This window comes from Paramormyrops kingsleyae, chromosome 8 (genome assembly GCF_048594095.1).
Source record: "Paramormyrops kingsleyae isolate MSU_618 chromosome 8, PKINGS_0.4, whole genome shotgun sequence".
Classification (NCBI taxonomy): domain Eukaryota; kingdom Metazoa; phylum Chordata; class Actinopteri; order Osteoglossiformes; family Mormyridae; genus Paramormyrops; species Paramormyrops kingsleyae.
Genome location: NC_132804.1, coordinates 19,400,749 through 19,418,775, shown reverse-complemented (window position 1 = coordinate 19,418,775; position 18,027 = coordinate 19,400,749). Strand labels below are relative to the sequence as shown.

General features: G+C 51.2%; 1 protein-coding gene across 2 annotated transcripts in view; it reads left to right on the top strand.

Annotated features, from left to right (window-relative positions):
* Window positions 1-18,027, top strand: part of LOC111851714 (plexin-A1-like) — a 145,845-nt gene that overhangs the window by 112,164 nt on the left and 15,654 nt on the right. For both annotated transcript variants that reach the window (XM_072715431.1, XM_072715430.1), the window contains exons 12-19: window positions 238-428; window positions 5,876-6,027; window positions 8,155-8,275; window positions 8,713-8,849; window positions 11,720-11,887; window positions 14,746-14,839; window positions 15,286-15,522; window positions 17,204-17,347. In XM_072715431.1, coding sequence (XP_072571532.1) covers window positions 238-428; window positions 5,876-6,027; window positions 8,155-8,275; window positions 8,713-8,849; window positions 11,720-11,887; window positions 14,746-14,839; window positions 15,286-15,522; window positions 17,204-17,347 — 1,244 coding nt within the window. The remainder of the gene's footprint in view (window positions 1-237; window positions 429-5,875; window positions 6,028-8,154; window positions 8,276-8,712; window positions 8,850-11,719; window positions 11,888-14,745; window positions 14,840-15,285; window positions 15,523-17,203; window positions 17,348-18,027) is intronic.

Here is an 18,027-nt window from a genome sequence, read left to right as displayed (position 1 = left end):
TCTCACCTTTTCAGTTCTCATTTGTTTTTGGGTGTCGAGGTCAGTTTGGGGATTCTTACCGGCATTAAGGTGAGACTCTTTACCCCCTACACTTAACAGGTGTATAATGTGATTGGTAGGACCCATGCTGGTGCTCGTACTTCGGCACACAGCACCTCCTAGATGTTCCTCAGACGGGAGGTGCCCCCTCTTCTACTCACGATGACTAACTGAGGTTCATCTGCGCCCCCACCCCAGCTCATCTGTACAAGTGCTACGCGCAGCGGGACAGCTGCGGTCTGTGCCTGAAGGCCGACCCACGCTTCGAGTGCGGCTGGTGTGTCCAGGAGAAGAAGTGCTCCTTACGACAGGAGTGCGCCGCCCCAGAGGCCAGCTGGATGCATGCCGCCACCGGCAATAGCCGTTGCACACACCCCAAGATTACCAAGGTGAGCGGAACGTGCCATGTCAGAGCGAAAGGCTTGGAGAAGAAGCTGTGTGTCAGGATGGGGTGACTGACTGGGGTGAGGGGCGTCAGGGTGGGGTGACTGACTGGGGTGAGGTGCGTCAGGGTGGGGTGACTGACTGGGGTGAGGGGCATCAGGGTGGGGTGACTGACTGGGGTGAGGTGCGTCAGGGTGGGGTGACTGACTGGGGTGAGGGGCATCAGGGTGGGGTGACTGACTAGGGTGAGGTGCGTCAGGGTGGGGTGACTGACTGGGGTGGGGTGACTGATTGGGCGGAGGTACGTCAGGGTGGGGTGACTGACTGGGGTGAGGTGCGTCAGGGTGGGGTGACTGACTGGGCGGAGGTGCGTCAGGGTGGGGTGACTGACTGGGGTGAGGGGCATCAGGGTGGGGTGACTGACTGGGGTGAGGTACGTCAGGGTGGGGTGACTGACTGGGGTGAGGGGCATCAGGGTGGGGTGACTGACTAGGGTGAGGTGCGTCAGGGTGGGGTGACTGACTGGGGTGGGGTGACTGATTGGGCGGAGGTACGTCAGGGTGGGGTGACTGACTGGGGTGAGGTGCGTCAGGGTGGGGTGACTGACTGGGCGGAGGTGCGTCAGGGTGGGGTGACTGACTGGGCGGAGGTGCGTCAGGGTGGGGTGACTGAATGGGGTGAGGGGCATCAGGGTGGGGTGACTGACTGGGGTGACTGACTGGGGTGAGGGGCATCAGGGTGGGGTGACTGACTAGGGTGAGGTGCGTCAGGGTGGGGTACGTCAGGGTGGGGTGACTGACTGGGGTGAGGTGCGTCAGGGTGGGGTGACTGACTGGGCGGAGGTGCGTCAGGGTGGGGTGACTGACTGGGGTGAGGGGCATCAGGGTGGGGTGACTGACTGGGGTGAGGGGCATCAGGGTGGGGTGACTGACTGGGGTGAGGTACGTCAGGGTGGGGTGACTGACTAGGGTGAGGTGCGTCAGGGTGGGGTGACTGACTGGGGTGGGGTGACTGATTGGGCGGAGGTACGTCAGGGTGGGGTGACTGACTGGGGTGAGGTGCGTCAGGGTGGGGTGACTGACTGGGCGGAGGTGCGTCAGGGTGGGGTGACTGACTGGGCGGAGGTACGTCAGGGTGGGGTGACTGGGCGGAGGTACGTCAGGGTGGGGTGACTGACTGGGGTGAGGTACGTCAGGGTGGGGTGACTGACTGGGGTGAGGTGCATCAGGATTGGGTGACTGACTGGGGGGGAGGTGCGTCCTACTGTCCGCTCTTTTTCTCTTCTCTCCACCGCTCTCCTGTCCTCCCTTCCACTGTTCTCTCCTCCACTCCCCTCCCCTCTCTGGCTGTCCCATGGTATTGGTTCTCCGCTTACTCGCCCTCCGCCCTCCCGCATGCTGTAAGCGTGGCCCAGTACGTGCACAGGGACACCCCGCTAGTCCGGAGACCTGCTTCCTCGCCTCGTTTTAATGACTAATGAAGGACACGGTGGCTCTGCAGGCGTAGTCCCATTACTCACACGTGCTGACCTCGTCAGGTGACAAGGGGGGGACATTCAGGGACAAACGCTGGCCTGATTTATCAGCCCTGCGTCTGAAATGGCAGCTGCACTTTAGCAGAAGCTCAGCCAGGTAGTGGGAGTGTCCCTTCGCCAATATAAGAACATAAGAAATTTACAAACGAGAGGCCATTCGACCCATCAAGCTCGTTTGGGGAGAACTTAACTAATAGCTCAGAGTTGTTAAAATCTTATCTAGCTCTGATTTAAAGGAACCCAGGGTTTTAGCTTCCGCTACACTAGCAGGAAGACTATTCCATACTCTATCTACACTCTGTGTGAAGAAGTGCGTCCTCAAATTTGTTTTAAAATGTTCTCCCGCTAATTTCTGCGGTACCCCACTATGAACGCAGGCCCACTGTGACGTTGTGCCTTTAATAACTACTCGCTGCTTCCTGTCAGTTAACCAGAGATGAGCTTTGTGTTTCCTGCAGCGGAGAGTCGAATGGCCAGTATTCATTATGCTGAGCAGTAAGCGGCAGGTTCTGCTCTGGTAGTCCATAGGTACGGGTACAGGCACGCCGGGTTCTTCTGCACTGGTAGCCCATAGGTACAGGCACGCCGGGTTCTTCTGCACTGGTAGCCCATAGGTACGGGTACGGGCACGCCGGGTTCTTCTGCACTGGTAGCCCATAGGTACGGGTACGGGCACGCCGGGTTCTTCTGCTCTGGTAGCCCATAGGTACGGGTACAGGCACGCCGGGTTCTTCTGCTCTGGTAGCCCATAGGTACGGGTACGGGCACGCCGGGTTCTTCTGCTCTGGTAGCCCATAGGAACGGGTACGGGCACGCCGGGTTCTTCTGCACTGGTAGCCCATAGGTACGGGTACGGGCACGCCGGGTTCTTCTGCTCTGGTAGCCCATAGGTACGGGTACAGGCACGCCGGGTTCTTCTGCTCTGGTAGCCCATAGGTACGGGTACGGGCACGCCGGGTTCTTCTGCTCTGGTAGCCCATAGGAACGGGTACGGGCACGCCGGGTTCGCTGCTGAGGACAGGCTCCTCTCAGCCTGACACCTAAATGTGGAGATGAGCGTTATTAGACCATTCCATTTGGATTGGAGGGTTTTTATGATCTTTCAACATCATATTCTCATATTTATTCTTCCTTAACTGACTAAAAAACTTCCTTTTTTGTTGCAGGCACACTCTCCTGGGAAGGCTAGTTTATTATTATTATTATTATTATTATTATTATTATTATTATTAATACTACTACTACTAAGAAGAACATTGTTTTGTCCAGTTTTGTTCTGTTTCGTTATTAATGATGACTTAATCACATTGTTTGTTTTTTTTGTTATTATTGTTATTATTACTATTATTACTACTATTATTTTATCTACGTTAGGCTGACATGCAGTCGCTCATCTTTGTTTTCCCGGTGATAATGGCTTCCCCAGGGGAGTGTCTCGAACCCGCAGTATCGCCTTGCCCCCCATCAGTCTGCTCTCGTATGACGGCCGCAGAAGCCGCCCATGTGCTGCCCATGTGCTGCCCTGTCTGCCCTGGCACCCGACTCTCCCGGCTGCCCATCTGCTCCTCACCTGATGAGCTGCTTACTGTCTGTTCATCCTTCAAAGACAAATTATAATTACACAGCCTTCGCCCCCATGTGTTGTAGGAAATAAAACAGGGCCGCCCTCCCCCACCCCTCCCCGCTACCTGACCCCTCCCTAATTGATTCATTGGTTTAATAACCGGTTTATTCACTGGGTCGTATGGCATTACTCTTTTCTGTGTATTTAGCAGGCCTTTCGCCCCACACGGTGTGACGCCCCAACACGCCCTTCGCCCCCACTCGGTGTGACACCCTAACACCCTTCGCCCCCACTCGGTGTGACACCCTAACACCCTTCGCCCCCACACGGTGTGACGCCCTAACGCGCCCTTCGCCCCCACTCGGTGTGACACCCTAACGCCCTTCGCCCCCACTCGGTGTGACACCCTAACACCCTTCGCCCCCACTCGGTGTGACACCCTAACACCCTTCGCCCCCACACGGTGTGACGCCCTAATGCGCCCTTCGCCCCCACTCGGTGTGACACCCTAACGCGCCCTTCGCCCCCACTCGGTGTGACACCCTAACGCGCCCTTCGCCCCCACTCGGTGTGACACCCTAACGCGCCCTTCGCCCCCACTCGGTGTGACACCCTAACGCGCCCTTCGCCCCCACTCGGTGTGACACCCTAACGCGCCCTTCGCCCCCACTCGGTGTGACACCCTAACGCGCCCTTCGCCCCCACTCGGTGTGACACCCTAACGCGCCCTTCGCCCCCACACGGTGTGACGCCCTAACGCCCCCACATGGTGTGATGCCCTAACGCCCCCACATGGTGTGACGCCCTTTGCCACCACACGGTGTGACGCCTTAACGCCCTTTGCCACCACACGGTGTGACGCCCTAACGCCCTTTGCCACCACACGGTGTGACGCCCTAACGCCCTTTGCCACCACACGGTGTGACGCCCTAACGCCCTTTGCCACCACACGGTGTGACGCCCTAACGCCCTTTGCCACCACACGGTGTGACGCCCTAACGCCCTTTGCCACCACACGGTGTGACGCCCTAACGTGCCCTTCGCCCCACACGGTGTGACGCCCTAACGTGCCCATCGCCCCCTCACAGTGTGACGCCCTACGCCCCACACGGTGTGACGCCCTAACGCCCTTTGCCGCCACACGGTGTGACGCCCGAACGCCACACGGTGTGACGCCCTAACGCGCCCTTCGTGCGTTATCCTCTGGCAGAACCGCCCCACACGGTTCTGCCTCTATTCAGTCTCCAGTTTTGAACCGTCAGCAGATGCAATCGTGAAGGATCCACCTCAGTAAGATCATCTCATTTCGGCATCCGTGTACCCGCTCTCCCTACACTCCTGCCCCCCAAATCCCCCACGACCGGGGTGAGCTTCCATCCCTGACGACCCCTCTGAAACCAATTATAGAGGTCTGTCTGTTGCCCCCCACTCGCTTGGGGCTTGCGTGGCTCATTGGGCTGGGGGCAACGTCGCTGTCTGAAGCCCCCTGTAACTGTAGACAGACACACACACACACACACACCCCCGGCATTTCAGGTGTCCTCTGAATGCAGCACCCCTGTGTGACACGAGTGTGTTTCTGTTCCTTGTGTAATAGCTCCTTGCTGCTGCCGCTCCACAGAGCGCCATGCAGTCCGGTTAAAGCCGCACACCTGAGTAAAGTGACCGTAAACTGAGCGCAGTGAAAGCTTCTGGAAGGCCATAGGCCATATATTTTCACCCCATGCCTTTTATACAGCCCCTGATGTTCATGCTCTCTGATCACTTCACTATATCCACCCCCACCCTGGTGAACTCGCACAAACTGCGGTAACAGACTCTCAGTTGTTGGTTCCACTGCAGAAGTCCAGCTGGGCTCTGTTTCCGGGATGTGGACGGGCTCCGGTGAGCAGAACGAGCCAGGGCCCAGAAATTACCTATAATTACTTCATTACGGCCCTGCTCTGCACCACACATCACTCACAATGTCTGCTTTGTCATACCACACCTGTCCAATTCACGGGGAATAATTCCCCTAAACAAATCGCATTAGCCGGCCCCTGCGGCCCGGGGAGGTGGGCGCGGGGGTAATGCGTTTAGATTAAGGCAGCGCGTTTGGTGGAGTCCAGAGCGGACGGGAGCCATTTTTCTCTATTAAAATGAAAGCCGGTAGATTTAGAGCTTGGCATGGTTTGTTTTTGTTCTCTTTTCTGGCGGGTTCTGCCACAGACGTTTCCCTCGCAGTACGGAGAATTTGGGCACATATTTGCCTGATTTGGACTAAACCTACAGCCTTGTATGGCCCCCTGCTCTATTCGTGATTTTCTGTCTCTTTCTTTGTCCCCTAATGCCAGTCTTCTTCCTCTTCCTCACAGCTCTTCCCAGAGACGGGGCCGAGACAGGGTGGAACCCGGCTGACCATCACGGGGGAGAACCTTGGCCTGCACTTCCGGGACATCCAGAACGGGGTCCGGCTTGGCAAGGTGCTCTGCCAACCCATAGAAGAGGAGTACATCAGCGCTGAGCAGTGAGTTTCCGCGTCTGGGTGACCCCTGCCACTTTCTGCTCCTCTGTCATCTTTCAGCAGAACTCCTGTGCGCTTCCCTCCCTGCCTTCTCTGACCTCTCTCTCCATACCCTTCAGCGTTAATCACCCCCTTCTCATCCTCCTCCCCAGGTCTCCACCCCCCTATCCCCTTACACTGAGCTCCTCCAGCCTCATGGTTGCTCTCGGTGAATATTTGGCTCGTGCACGGTGTCGATTTGCGAGTGTCTTCAGATGGTACCAGCCGAAATAGACCAGGCAAAGATTAACTGACACGGAGCTTGGTCCAACCCCACAGCACGATGCGCTCCGGCACCAACCATAACGGGGCTTCGATGGTTTTATTTGCTGTGAAGTTTTATTTTTCGCTCCTCTTTGGCTGCATTGCTGCGGCTCACTGGCCGCGTAACTCATTCTAACCACCCCCCACCCCTGCCCCCCGCTCGTTGGTATGGCACTCTTTGGCTTTGCGGACGTATGCTGGTGCTGATTAAAGGTGATGCATCTTGGGGGGGAACAGTCCAGGCTGATTACCCCCCCTCTCTGTGCTCGTCGGGAAGCATGTACCCCAGGTGCTGTAACTGCGTCCAGCTTTTAGTTTTCCTGTAGTCTCATGTTGACCTGTTATGCCAGTGATATACTGTATTCACGGTATCCGGGAAGATTGCGTTGCCCTTTGCCGTCCAGCAGTGCACGGGACTAGCAGAGGGTGGGAGGTGGGAGTTAATAATTCACGATGGAGGAAGGGGGTGGGGCCTGGCAGCGGGTGAAACGAAAAGGATGTGAGCTCATCCATTTAATCAAGTGGCCCCACAGGTTAAAGCGGCACTCCTGTGCATGGCGGGGGCAGCGGGCGACGTCACATGCCCGTCTCTCATCCACCATCATTCTTACTTCCTTAGCAGACCCCCAGGCAGAGTTGCGCACTTGCTCTTTACGTCTCTTGTCATTGATTTTCACCATGTATTCATCTCGTCTCACTCGTCAATCTAACGATAATGATTGAAAGAGGCCTTAAAATCTGCTGAAATTTGATAGTTTCAGGTCCCTTTGATCGTTCTGGGTCCACAATTCTCTCTGCGTAAACAATAATAAAGTGAGCGTTTTCACATTTTGTGGTCTGCAGACTCAACATGTCTAAAGTATAGATGTCAGTTTCAAATGGCGATTGATTATAGGTGTTCTTTGTGGCTCCACTTTAGTGGCAGGAATTCTGGGAAGGCTGGGAGTTTGGCACCTCCCAGTGAACATAGTCACTCTCTTTTTTTTCTGCACACAGCACCTGACAAATGACGGCCGAGAAACGTGCGCTGGGCGTCAATAGCAAAGGGACCCTGTCTTCTGTACCGTGGCTCTGCATTGCCAGGAAACAGCTGTTAATTTGGCTGACTGAAAGCATCCCATACATCAAGAGAGTCATCAGTGGGTCTCCTGTGTTCACCCAGCTTCTCTTAAAAGCGGGAAAGGCCGTTTGCCCTCTTAATAAAGTCAATTGGGAGTGCTTAAATCAGGCTTTACATTCACTCCAGATACAAATCAGGCAAGATCTTTTGTTTCTAAAAGGTGTCAGTTCTGTGCTGAAAATCTCCTTGTGCTATCAAGAAGAATAGGACCTGGTCTGTAGCACGGATGCAGTTTTCGTCGGGGAAGTTTGATCTCTCGTCCGTTTTCCAAAGTGCCAGTTTGACATGTCCACCTTAGAGGGGGGGGGACCCACATCCACTGTTCTAGACACAAAGGCTGCTGGCTCTAGTCCCTGGAGTAGGCTGCCCTTGTACTCCTGCATGTGATCAGCAGAGTGTGACCGGGTCGCTGCGGGAGGGGGCCACGTGAACAGCGGGCCGGGTGCGACTGGCAGAGTGAGACGAAGCCCTGAGGCGTTAACCTTTGGCCCGTGCCGTTAGGTCTTAATCTGGACACTCGGTGTGTCAAAAATATGGGGTACAGAAGTCCACCACTGTGCTGATCAGTGCTTTGCTATGGTTCACGAATCGCATAAACGTTCCGTGCATCTGCTGCTGTTTGTTCATCCCCCTGCATTGATTCGCTGGCTACTTCCAGAACCGACTAACACACTAAGGAATTTTTAAATGTGAAATGTCTCCCCCAGGATCGTGTGTGAGCTGACGGACGCCACGGGGTACCGGGTGCAGGATGCCCCAGTGGAGGTGTGCGTGCGGGACTGTCAGCCCGAGTACCGCACCCTGTCCCACAAGGCCTTCACCTTTGTGGTGAGTAAGCGTCAGGGCAATAAGCTCAGGACTGCGGGATTGTAGCCCGTTCATAAGGTGATGGGATTGCATGACAGTGGGCAAAGGGGCCGTAAAGAGGAAGGAAAGTATGGGCAATTACAAGGGGCCCAAAAAATTTAGAACAAAGTTGGATTGGTGGGGGCCCAGTATGACATGCTTTCATGGGGCCCAAAATCTTTGCCAGCACTGAATGCTGCTGTTCAGTTCCATTCTTTGCGTCTTTTTTCCTCACATCCTAAAAATTGATTAACCTTAATTTGCAAGTTATTGTGTTATTCCTTATGAACGACGCTAAATCACATTTTGCGGGCATCGCTGTTCCAGAATCTCTTTCTCACTGCATGAGTGACATGCTCACACCTCTCACACTGTTCCCACTGTTTTCTGAAACTGGTCCCGCCATTGTTTGCCCGCAGACCCCCTTCTTCACCCGCGTGCAGCCGTCCCACGGTCCGCTGTCTGGGGGCACCAGGATCACCATCGAGGGCAACCACCTCAACGCTGGTAGCGCAGTGTCGGTCAAAATCGGCCTGCACCCGTGCCGCTTCGAGAGGTGGGTCTCCCTGCTCCCTGCCACCTCACGTCGCCACGGCCAGCAGGTGGCGCCGAGCATGAACACATGGGCACGTCAATCTGCCGGGTTCTGGCTCGACTCCTGGGCCGTAGCACCTATGAGCGATTTGAGTTGCCTTGCTAAAGTATCCAGCGATATAAATTGGTGAAACTGCAAGACTCTAAATAACCGCGTTAGCCTAGCAGCTAAAGACAAACATGTGAAGGCCTGAAGCTCAGGAGGTTCACCAGCTGCTTAACAGGCCAGAACATCTGCTGCCTCTTGCTGGAAAATGGTACACATGTGCGTGTGATGATACCCAAGGCCAAAGCCAGCCTAATAGACCAATGAAATATCCTCTGTCCTGCTCTTTTCTGAGAAGGTGGTGCGTTCCCAGCTAACGCCAAATGTCATTGTACCTTTGGCGCAAAAATCTAATAAAGAAGCCTGTTCTTTCTGATTGGGTATTAGCATATTCTTAGCAAGAGCATTCTGAAGCTAAATGTCAGATAAGGATGGTGATGAATGCTGCTGAGGGCTTCTTGCATTATCGTGAATAAACATACAGGAATTAAGTTGGCAGTCGAAAACTTGATATTTCATCCCGCATTGGTAATTTTTCGAATGATTCGAGACGACTGCTTTTAAACACCGGATATTATTCATAGACTCGACTGACATCTTCTCTTGCGTCAGAATATGTATGTGTCTGTGAGGAGGGAGAGTGACCCAAGATTGAGAATTTTTAATTTGTTTTTAGAATACATTTCTAGGCGGGTTTGAATGCGCCCGGGTCTGTATGTGTGCCGTTTACATGCTTTTCTCCATGACGTCCTCCTACCCTTTCACAGGCCTGAAGTTTAGATGAACTGGTGTGTCTGAATTGCCCATAGTAAGTGACAGCGTGGGTGTGTGGCTGGGGTCCAGCGTGTCCCCTGCAGACTCCAATCTCACCAGGGCCCTGTACTCGAAGCCATTATGGAATATCGATGCATGTTAAATACTTAGATTTACTCTACCTCATGCTTGGGTTTAGGGTTCTGAATTTCACCTGGTGGGGGATATTTTCGAAGGGTAATGATGTGTGTAGATCACTGCCTCTACTTCGATCTCCTGCTCTCTGGCCACATTTGAAACCTGGACTTGGTGTGGAGCATGTCGTCATCTTTCTGATACCCGCAGCGCACTGGGATTCTCATCCCAGTCGTTGACTATGGCGCAGCCCACCTCTGAAGCCTAGGCAGTATACCGATTAGCCTAATTATTATTATTTGCTTTCTCTAGTTTTTATGCAAGCTTTGTAAGGTTGAGGCTATGGCGCTCATTTGGAAATAATTTAGCGCTTAAAATTTGGATACCGTTCACCACTACATTGGGTTCTCTTTTTACTCAAGTATAAAATGTGTGATTTTGATATAACACCATATATGCTCGAGGATTCTTTAAAATACATGGCATGAATCAAAATAACATGAATTTCATGTCATTTGGTATTTGTTTTTCAATGAGGGAAAGACTGTTTAAAATACACACGTGTTTCCAGAACCCAGCTCTCCTGCAAATTGAGAGCCCTCTGTAATTGCAGATGGCAAAAAAATGAAGTATTCAGAATTTTAACACAGAATGCTTGTTTACTTTGAAGACAGCTCTGACATGCTGTTTTAATACACTTTGTGTTTTTGCGGATTTATTTTTTTTTGTGATCTTTACGTAGGTATTACTGGAGAGTGAAATGCCCTTTTGTTTCAAGGTAGCTTAAAGTAAGCTTTTAAGACGAGCTTTCATCTCTCAGTGTTCAACCCCTGCTCATCTTTAAGCGATCGAGACTTTCTCATTTCAGAACGTGTCATTTTCATACATGCGTAAAATTTCAAGAAAAAAAAGGAAGAAAATGAATTCAGTAGCTTATCAGTGCTTACAAACCCCCATTTCTCTCACCTTCCCTCTCGCTCTCCTCATTCTTTGTTTGCGACAAACACCTTGTCAAAATATGTACTGCTCTCTCCGGGCTTCTGCAAGCAGCGTTATGAAAGAGGTTCCCATGGAAACGCTGCTAGAGGAGAATCGGTGAGGGGGAAAGAAAACACTGCGCTCGCCTTTTCCCTTTTTCCCGTCAGGGCCGGCAAGATAGAATTGCTCTTACATGATGGCGGGGGTATGAATGCGAAAATAAAAATTTATTTCCAATTTATTAAGCCTTAGGAGTTTTTGTTTCTTTTTTGTTTTGCTTAAATGTACGCCACGCCAAGTCCCTCGCTCAAGCACGCAGTGGATCAAATTGATTTACATGCAGCATGCATGTTGGGAAACAGGGAAGGCATTTGCTGCCTTGATGTAGGCCCACGTTTTTCTGACAGCTGCATAGGGATGCACTGGAGGTGGCTGTCACACTCACAGGCACGCACATGTCTCACACACACACACACACACACACACACACACGCACGCACGCACTGAAAGCCAAAATTTTGCCCTCATGCACTGTCCAATGTGCTTTTTTTGCAAATCCATGCCAATTCACTAGGCATAAATGGAAAGACTCGTTGGAGGGTGAAATACAGACCTGCTCCAATGAGGTCAGCAGACAAAACCATGTGACTTTGTGGATTGAGCTTGAAATGGTTGGCTTATGAGGGGTGGGGTTTGCGGTCCAGGGTGATGTCGCCTGGGAGGAGTCAGTGAGGTCAGTAGGGTAGAGAAACATGACATAGGGAGTCCGGGACTGGTCACAGGACCACAGCTGGTTTGGAGGGGGCGGAATGATTATAAAAATGCCGGTGGATGTGAGCCCTAATGCACCTGTCTCACCAAGCCCCCGTTTTCATCCATTTAGTGTTTCCCGGCAGCTGACATGTCGTTTTGCGGTTTAGGAGGAGAGCCAAGGAGATCGTGTGCGTGACTCCAGCTGGCCAGAGTCCTGGTGCCGCTCCCGTCATGGTGGACATCAACTGGGCCGAACTGCGGAACCCAGAGGTCAAATTCAACTACACCGAGGACCCCACCATTCTCAGAATCGACCCTGACTGGAGCATTGCTAGGTAATATAGTCCAGCATTTCTCATGTGCGGTTCCCAGATGCTGCCAAGCATCCGGCCGTCAGACTCTCTCTCTCTCCCTTAAATAAAGGCCTCAAGACCCATCTGTTCCAGGAACTCCTCTACTAGCCAACACCACTCCATATTCCCTGAATGCTCTTAATGTTGCATTTTCTGCTTTTATGAATTGTACTCTTATTAGGTTCCTGCTTTGCTTTGGAAGATGTAGCTGTTGCTCCAGTACTGCTTACGCTTGTAACTGGGCGTTCACTGGAAACTCAGCCTTGCTGTACTTTTGCCTACTGAACTTCTTGACAGCACATACTGTATGTAATGTGCTATTTGCTTACTAATGTGCTATGTGCCTACTAATGTGCTATGTGCCTACTAAATAAAATAAATGTAATGTAAAATGTTAGTATTTAGGCTGTGAATCGTTTCCCACGGGTGGCACAGCTCTGAGTTGCAGTAAGATGGTTGTGTTTACTTCAGACCCCCAAAAGAACACTGCATCTTATACAAAAAAATGACTTTATCGTTGTCTTGTTTCCTCCAGTGTTAATTCTCACTGCTTGACCCCTCTCTTCCATCTGCATCAATGTTCTGAGGTCTATCTTCTCTTGAATACCTGGAGTTCCTCTTGGGTCCTCCTTCAGGGTTGTGGATCCTGGAAGCAGGAAGCCGGTATTCCGGGTGGGCATCGGCCCTGCTGTGGGGAGCTAAACCACCCAACCGGCCCATGGCGTGAAAACGGGCACTTACCTGGGAGTCCATGGGGTGTGAAATGGGGGAGGGACGGAGGGGGGGGGGGTGTGTGTGTGCCAGGAGACTCCTTTTGAGTAGTTGTGTGAGGAACATGAGATCTTTCCACGCATTATGAAAACGATTAGCTTCGGGGTACAGCGGCGGCTGTCATCGTTGTGCTTAAATGGGACCTCATTTGACAACAGGTCTATTTCCCGAACCAGCATGTCAATCGTTTTGTCCCTTTAGTGCCACTGGGACAGCAAACCAAAAAAATACAAGGGGTCCATGACAGATCAGAGAGAGCCAGTTGTTGGAAATATCTGTGAGGGTGGGAAAGGCCAACAATGCCAGCGCTTCCTCTTAAGTGTTGCAATGAGGTGCTTTTAACCTGCTTTCCCCAGAAGGAAGATACCCACCGACAAACGGTACCATCAAGTGGCCTGTCTCCTTTGTCCTCCTCAGATCTTCTCTTCTCCCTGCTCCCTGTAGGCTCACTGCTATTTAGCATGCACGTTACCAGCTACAGGGAGGTATTTCCCCAGCATGATGGGACAAGGAGGAGAATTTTCCTGATTCTCTGTGTCCTGAGTTGAGGGATGGTCGCATCCTTTTCGCCGTCCCACGGATCACTTCTTCATGGCAACCGGTGCCAGGGTTGAATTGGGCTGAGCAGCCTATTAACGGAACACGGACGGACGGCCGTTCCCCAAACAGGCTTGTCACCTCGGCTTAAATATCGGCCTCCATCTGGCTGCCTGCAGACTCTAAATCCCTGGATCTCCATTGGCGCGGCTTCAGGCCTCCAAGGGTCCTGCTCAAGAACCATAATTCCTCCACAGCTGAAGCTTTTGTTAATTACTGGGTGCTGGCAGACCCGAACGGTGGCCCAGAGCCAAGATCACATATCTCTCACCATCAAAGGTCACGTGTTCCCCAGAAGAAGAAAAAAAAAACAAAAATACAAAACAATCTGACCTGAAAATTTTGGACGGTTATTCCCAGCAACACGTTTACCCTGTTTAGGCTGCCCCAGCAGTCAAGACACATGCTCAGCCCTTCAGGCTACAAGTTATACACAACTCTATTTGCTTGTGCTGAGATTTTTTGAAGATTTTGGATTTTGCCCATAGGCACTCAGATTACAGAGTGGCAGGAATTGACAGTATGGTTGCATTTTTAGATTTAACAACGAGACAAGCCAGTTCTCTGCACGTTTCGTCGCAGTGACTTGCCGTCATTAAGTTGGCTGGTGTCTGGAATGGCCATGTCCTGACTTCATCTTGCGAGAGAGAGAGGATTCAACCCCTGTGTCTCCTTCAAAATGTCACCGTGGTTCGCTCTGGTTCAGATTTCCCGGATTTAACGGGCACGGTTGCTCAGCACATATACGGTGACCTCTGTAGGTTTAGCGTCTACTGTGATGAAATTGGTGTTTATTGATACGTTCATTTTCTGTGTTTAGGCCTCAAGGGTGATAGTCTGTCTGTTAAATTGATGACTTCAGGCATTCGCGTGTGTCCTGTCTTCTGAAGTTATAGGTTTTGAAGTGGTCTGAGGACTTCATTTGGTCCACATGGGCCAGTGTTACTCACCATTGCCCTTGACAATGCTATAAATAAGACCCACCCCAACACTCCCACAGAAAGGTTTGTATTGATGCAGGAGATGCGATCCACAGATGTAGTTGTCGCAGATGCGAAGGGAAGAAAAATCTATTTTGGAAATCCTGTTCATTATTCCGTGCTGTTTTTTTATTATTATTTTTATTTTACCCGACTCTGCACGGATTCCGGGCAGAGGGCCGAAGGCTCGAAACTCAGCATAAATAACATTAGAAGACTTGCGGAACCCGTGAAATGAAATGCGTCCAAAAACTGCTAAGTTGCACATACGTGCGGCGAGACACGGCAAGGCAGCGCAGCGGGGGGGTGGGTGGCGGGGGGGAGGTTGAGTGTCTTTCAGCTGACTGTATCCAGGGTGCCTCTTCCTCTGCGCTTATCTCTACTTTCTTTGTTCCCTCAGAAGGCAGCATCTGGGAAACCTTGCAGTCGATTAATGGTTCGAAGGAACCGTCGCGGTCTGTTGACTGACTCCTCTGCCGTTTGTCGTCTCAGTGGCGGAACACCATTGACCATCAGCGGCACCAATCTGGCCACGATCAAGGAGCCCAAGATGCAGGCAAAGCACGGTTCTGCCAAGTCAGTCCACGTGAGTATGAACCCAGACACCTACCTACACATGACATGACCCATGATAGCAGGCGGTCTGTTTATGAAACAGCTTGTGGCCTCTGAAGATCCTGGCTGTTTAAACTTTGAAATGTCATCTGCCCTTGAAACTGATGGATCTGTTCGTACCTGGCACTGCAGGGCTTACCTAATCAGAGAGCCTGAGGGAGACTGAAAGAACTGCTGTTTTCTACTGGAAAATGTGCTTTGTGTTTGGAGTCGCTCTCTACAACTGAATCATAATGTAGTAGTGACATACCACTTAAGGATTCAAACATTATCTGTTGACCACAAACTGATTCAGAAGCAGAATTTCTTCAAGCCCGGGTTCGGCCACAAGGAGCAGTTAGACCGTTAATCTACAGCATGCAAAACTTTGCTCAGTATGAGACGCCCACTGAGATGGCACTTCCCTTCCTCGCGCAGAACTGCACGGTCTACAACAACACGGTGATGGTGTGCCTCGCGCCCTCCGTGGCAGACTCAGAGATGAGCATCTCGGAGCTGGGAACCGGGCCGGACGAGATCGGCTTCATCATGGACAACGTGCAGTCCGTGCTGGTGGTCAACGAGACGTTCAGCTACTACCCGGACCCCGTCTTCGAGCCCTTGAGCCCGACTGGGGTCCTGGAGCTGAAACCCAGCTCCCCACTAATCCTGAAGGTACAACTAGGAATAGAACTAACCATTCAGATCGGTGCACTGGTTACATAACCCCACCCCCACCAACATCACAGCACCAATCAGAGAGATCCATCCATCTTGCTTATTCATACAGCTTCATCACATGAGTGATACATATGTAATATTAATAATTATTACAATGACCATTCACTTTTGTAATAGAAAATGTAGTTAAGTATTGTATTTTCTCAAGTCATTAATAAGTAGTCTTAAATGATGGGCAGCTTGATATATTCTTTTGTATCCCTCAGGCTGGTTCTGGGTGGACATGTCACCATGTGAGGTCCACTTGACCAATTGGCTTAAACAAGAAGCCCCACACTCCTTTGGGAAGAAGCTGTGAAACGGCCTTTCCATTTCTCAGCCCTGGTGTCAATGCTAATTGTATCATTTGCTAAATACTACTAGCAGTGGGATGATTGGACACAATAGCCGGGCAAACTGCATTGGAAATTAGCAAAGAGTCACAATCCCTTTGTGTGTCGCCAACAAAAAGAATAATGAGTTGGTTTTGTATCTCTGCTATTGTTTGTAAAGCAGTGAAATTTTCAATATGGCTGACATACCCAGCATTCCCCTGTCCCCCTCAAAGGGAGACAGCGGCCTGGTTTTGGCCGCCACGCCTGTTCTGTATTAGTGTCAGTATTTCCCTGCACACAGCTGCTCTTGCATATTCCCCACACAACTCCGAATGTGAACTTCCCTTCCGTGTCAATTAAAATTCCAACATGTTTAGCGCTGCATTTTTATTTCTAATGGATCCATTTTTGAGTCTCTTGCTGCATCTAATATTTCTTATGAATTCTGCATTCTTCTGCTCTTTGAACTTCAAAGCTGTACTTAAAACCACCATACTATTTTATGAAAAAAGAAGCCTTTTATTTCTATGAGCAAATTAAAAAGAAATGGAGGGGGGGGGAGATATGACTCATTATTTCTCTGTTAAAATGAGAAGCCAGTAATGAAACCTTTTTTTTCTTTTTTTTTTCAAATTTCTCTGCCAGCAAACTCACTGCATTAGTGAGAAATAATACAAAGTAAAAGGGGAAATTCCATAAAATAATCAGGGCTACATTAGGTGTGCATCACATTTTTTATCCAATTATTTTTCCATAGTAGAATCTCTTGGGTAATGTAAATTGTAACCCACTTGAAATTAAGATGTACGTTTTAATGGTTATTCACCCATGTAATTGATTCCCCTGGTTCCTCAACATATTGATGCCAAAAGAGCTCAACACTCAATGGGTTCCAGACCTGAGCTCTTCGGGAGACAAAAAAAAAAAAAAACTGTTAAGTGGATAATGCAGACATGCTGACGTTTGCTCCATTCCCCTGCTGGTGTGTTGTTGGGAGACGCTGTCGCGCGTTTGGGCAGCTTCGGCAGCCCTCCTGTCGCAGAAGCCGTCCGTCGTTCATTTGCATTGTCCTTGTTAACGTTCCTTGAAAAACAGAGTCACAGTTCGCCTTAATCGATGTTTCACGGCCCAGATTATCAGCAGACGGATTGTCCTGTTTAAATAGATTCTTAACAGGCAAGGGGTGCAAACAGGAAAGGTCTTTATTTGTAGTCTATGGTGGTGCCATTTTTTTTTCTTCCTCTTTTGCATTTTGAGAAGCTCTAATGAGTCGGGATGGGGGGGGTTGTTCTGTTTTAAAGGGCCGGAACCTGATTCCATCAGCACCAGGGAACTCGAAGCTGAACTACACGGTGCTAATCGGCGAGACGCCCTGCGTGCTGACGCTGTCGGAGACGCAGCTGCTGTGCGAGTGGCCCAATCTGACGGGCCAGCACAAAGTCACGGTACGTAGGGGGGGGGCTGGCGCGTGTCCTTCCCGCCGCACGCCCTCACAGCAAGGTCGCAACACACATACTTTTATTTCCAATTATTTCGTTTGCACACGCCTGCTTGTTTGGAGACTCCCAGGAGATCCTAGCACTGTGTCGGGTGCAGTCTATGCCTAGTCGTGACACCACCCCCCCCCCCCCCCCAAACAAAAACTCAGGTTTTGCAGGATTTTGGTAATATTACAAGGGAGTTTTGAGCCCCCAGTTGGTCAGTGGCCGGGTTGGGGGGGGGATCTGAAGGTGATGCAAAGACCCCCTTCAGTCTTCAGTCATTTTTATTCCTCCGTCAGCCATATTTAAAAATAGCCCCCGCTTTCCGTTCCCATGCCGTCTGTTCTTATTCTGCGGTGTGACCGTGAGGGAAGGGCACAGCTGTTTGCACTGCCGTAACAAACTGACCTACATATGGCTGAACGGCGGGGGGTGGGGCGGGGCGTGTCGAGCCCATGCCTGGGGGCTTGGCACCACGTCCCCTACCCCCCCCATGCCCAGCTGAGCTCGTTCCCCGCTCCCCCCCGGGAAAACCATGCTGCATCTGAATTTGGAGCACTGCCAGTATGTCTCCCCCCATCCTGTGCCCCCTGTTTGTTTGGAGGGCTTCCCCCCCCCCCAATCCTCACCGCATCTTCTTAAAG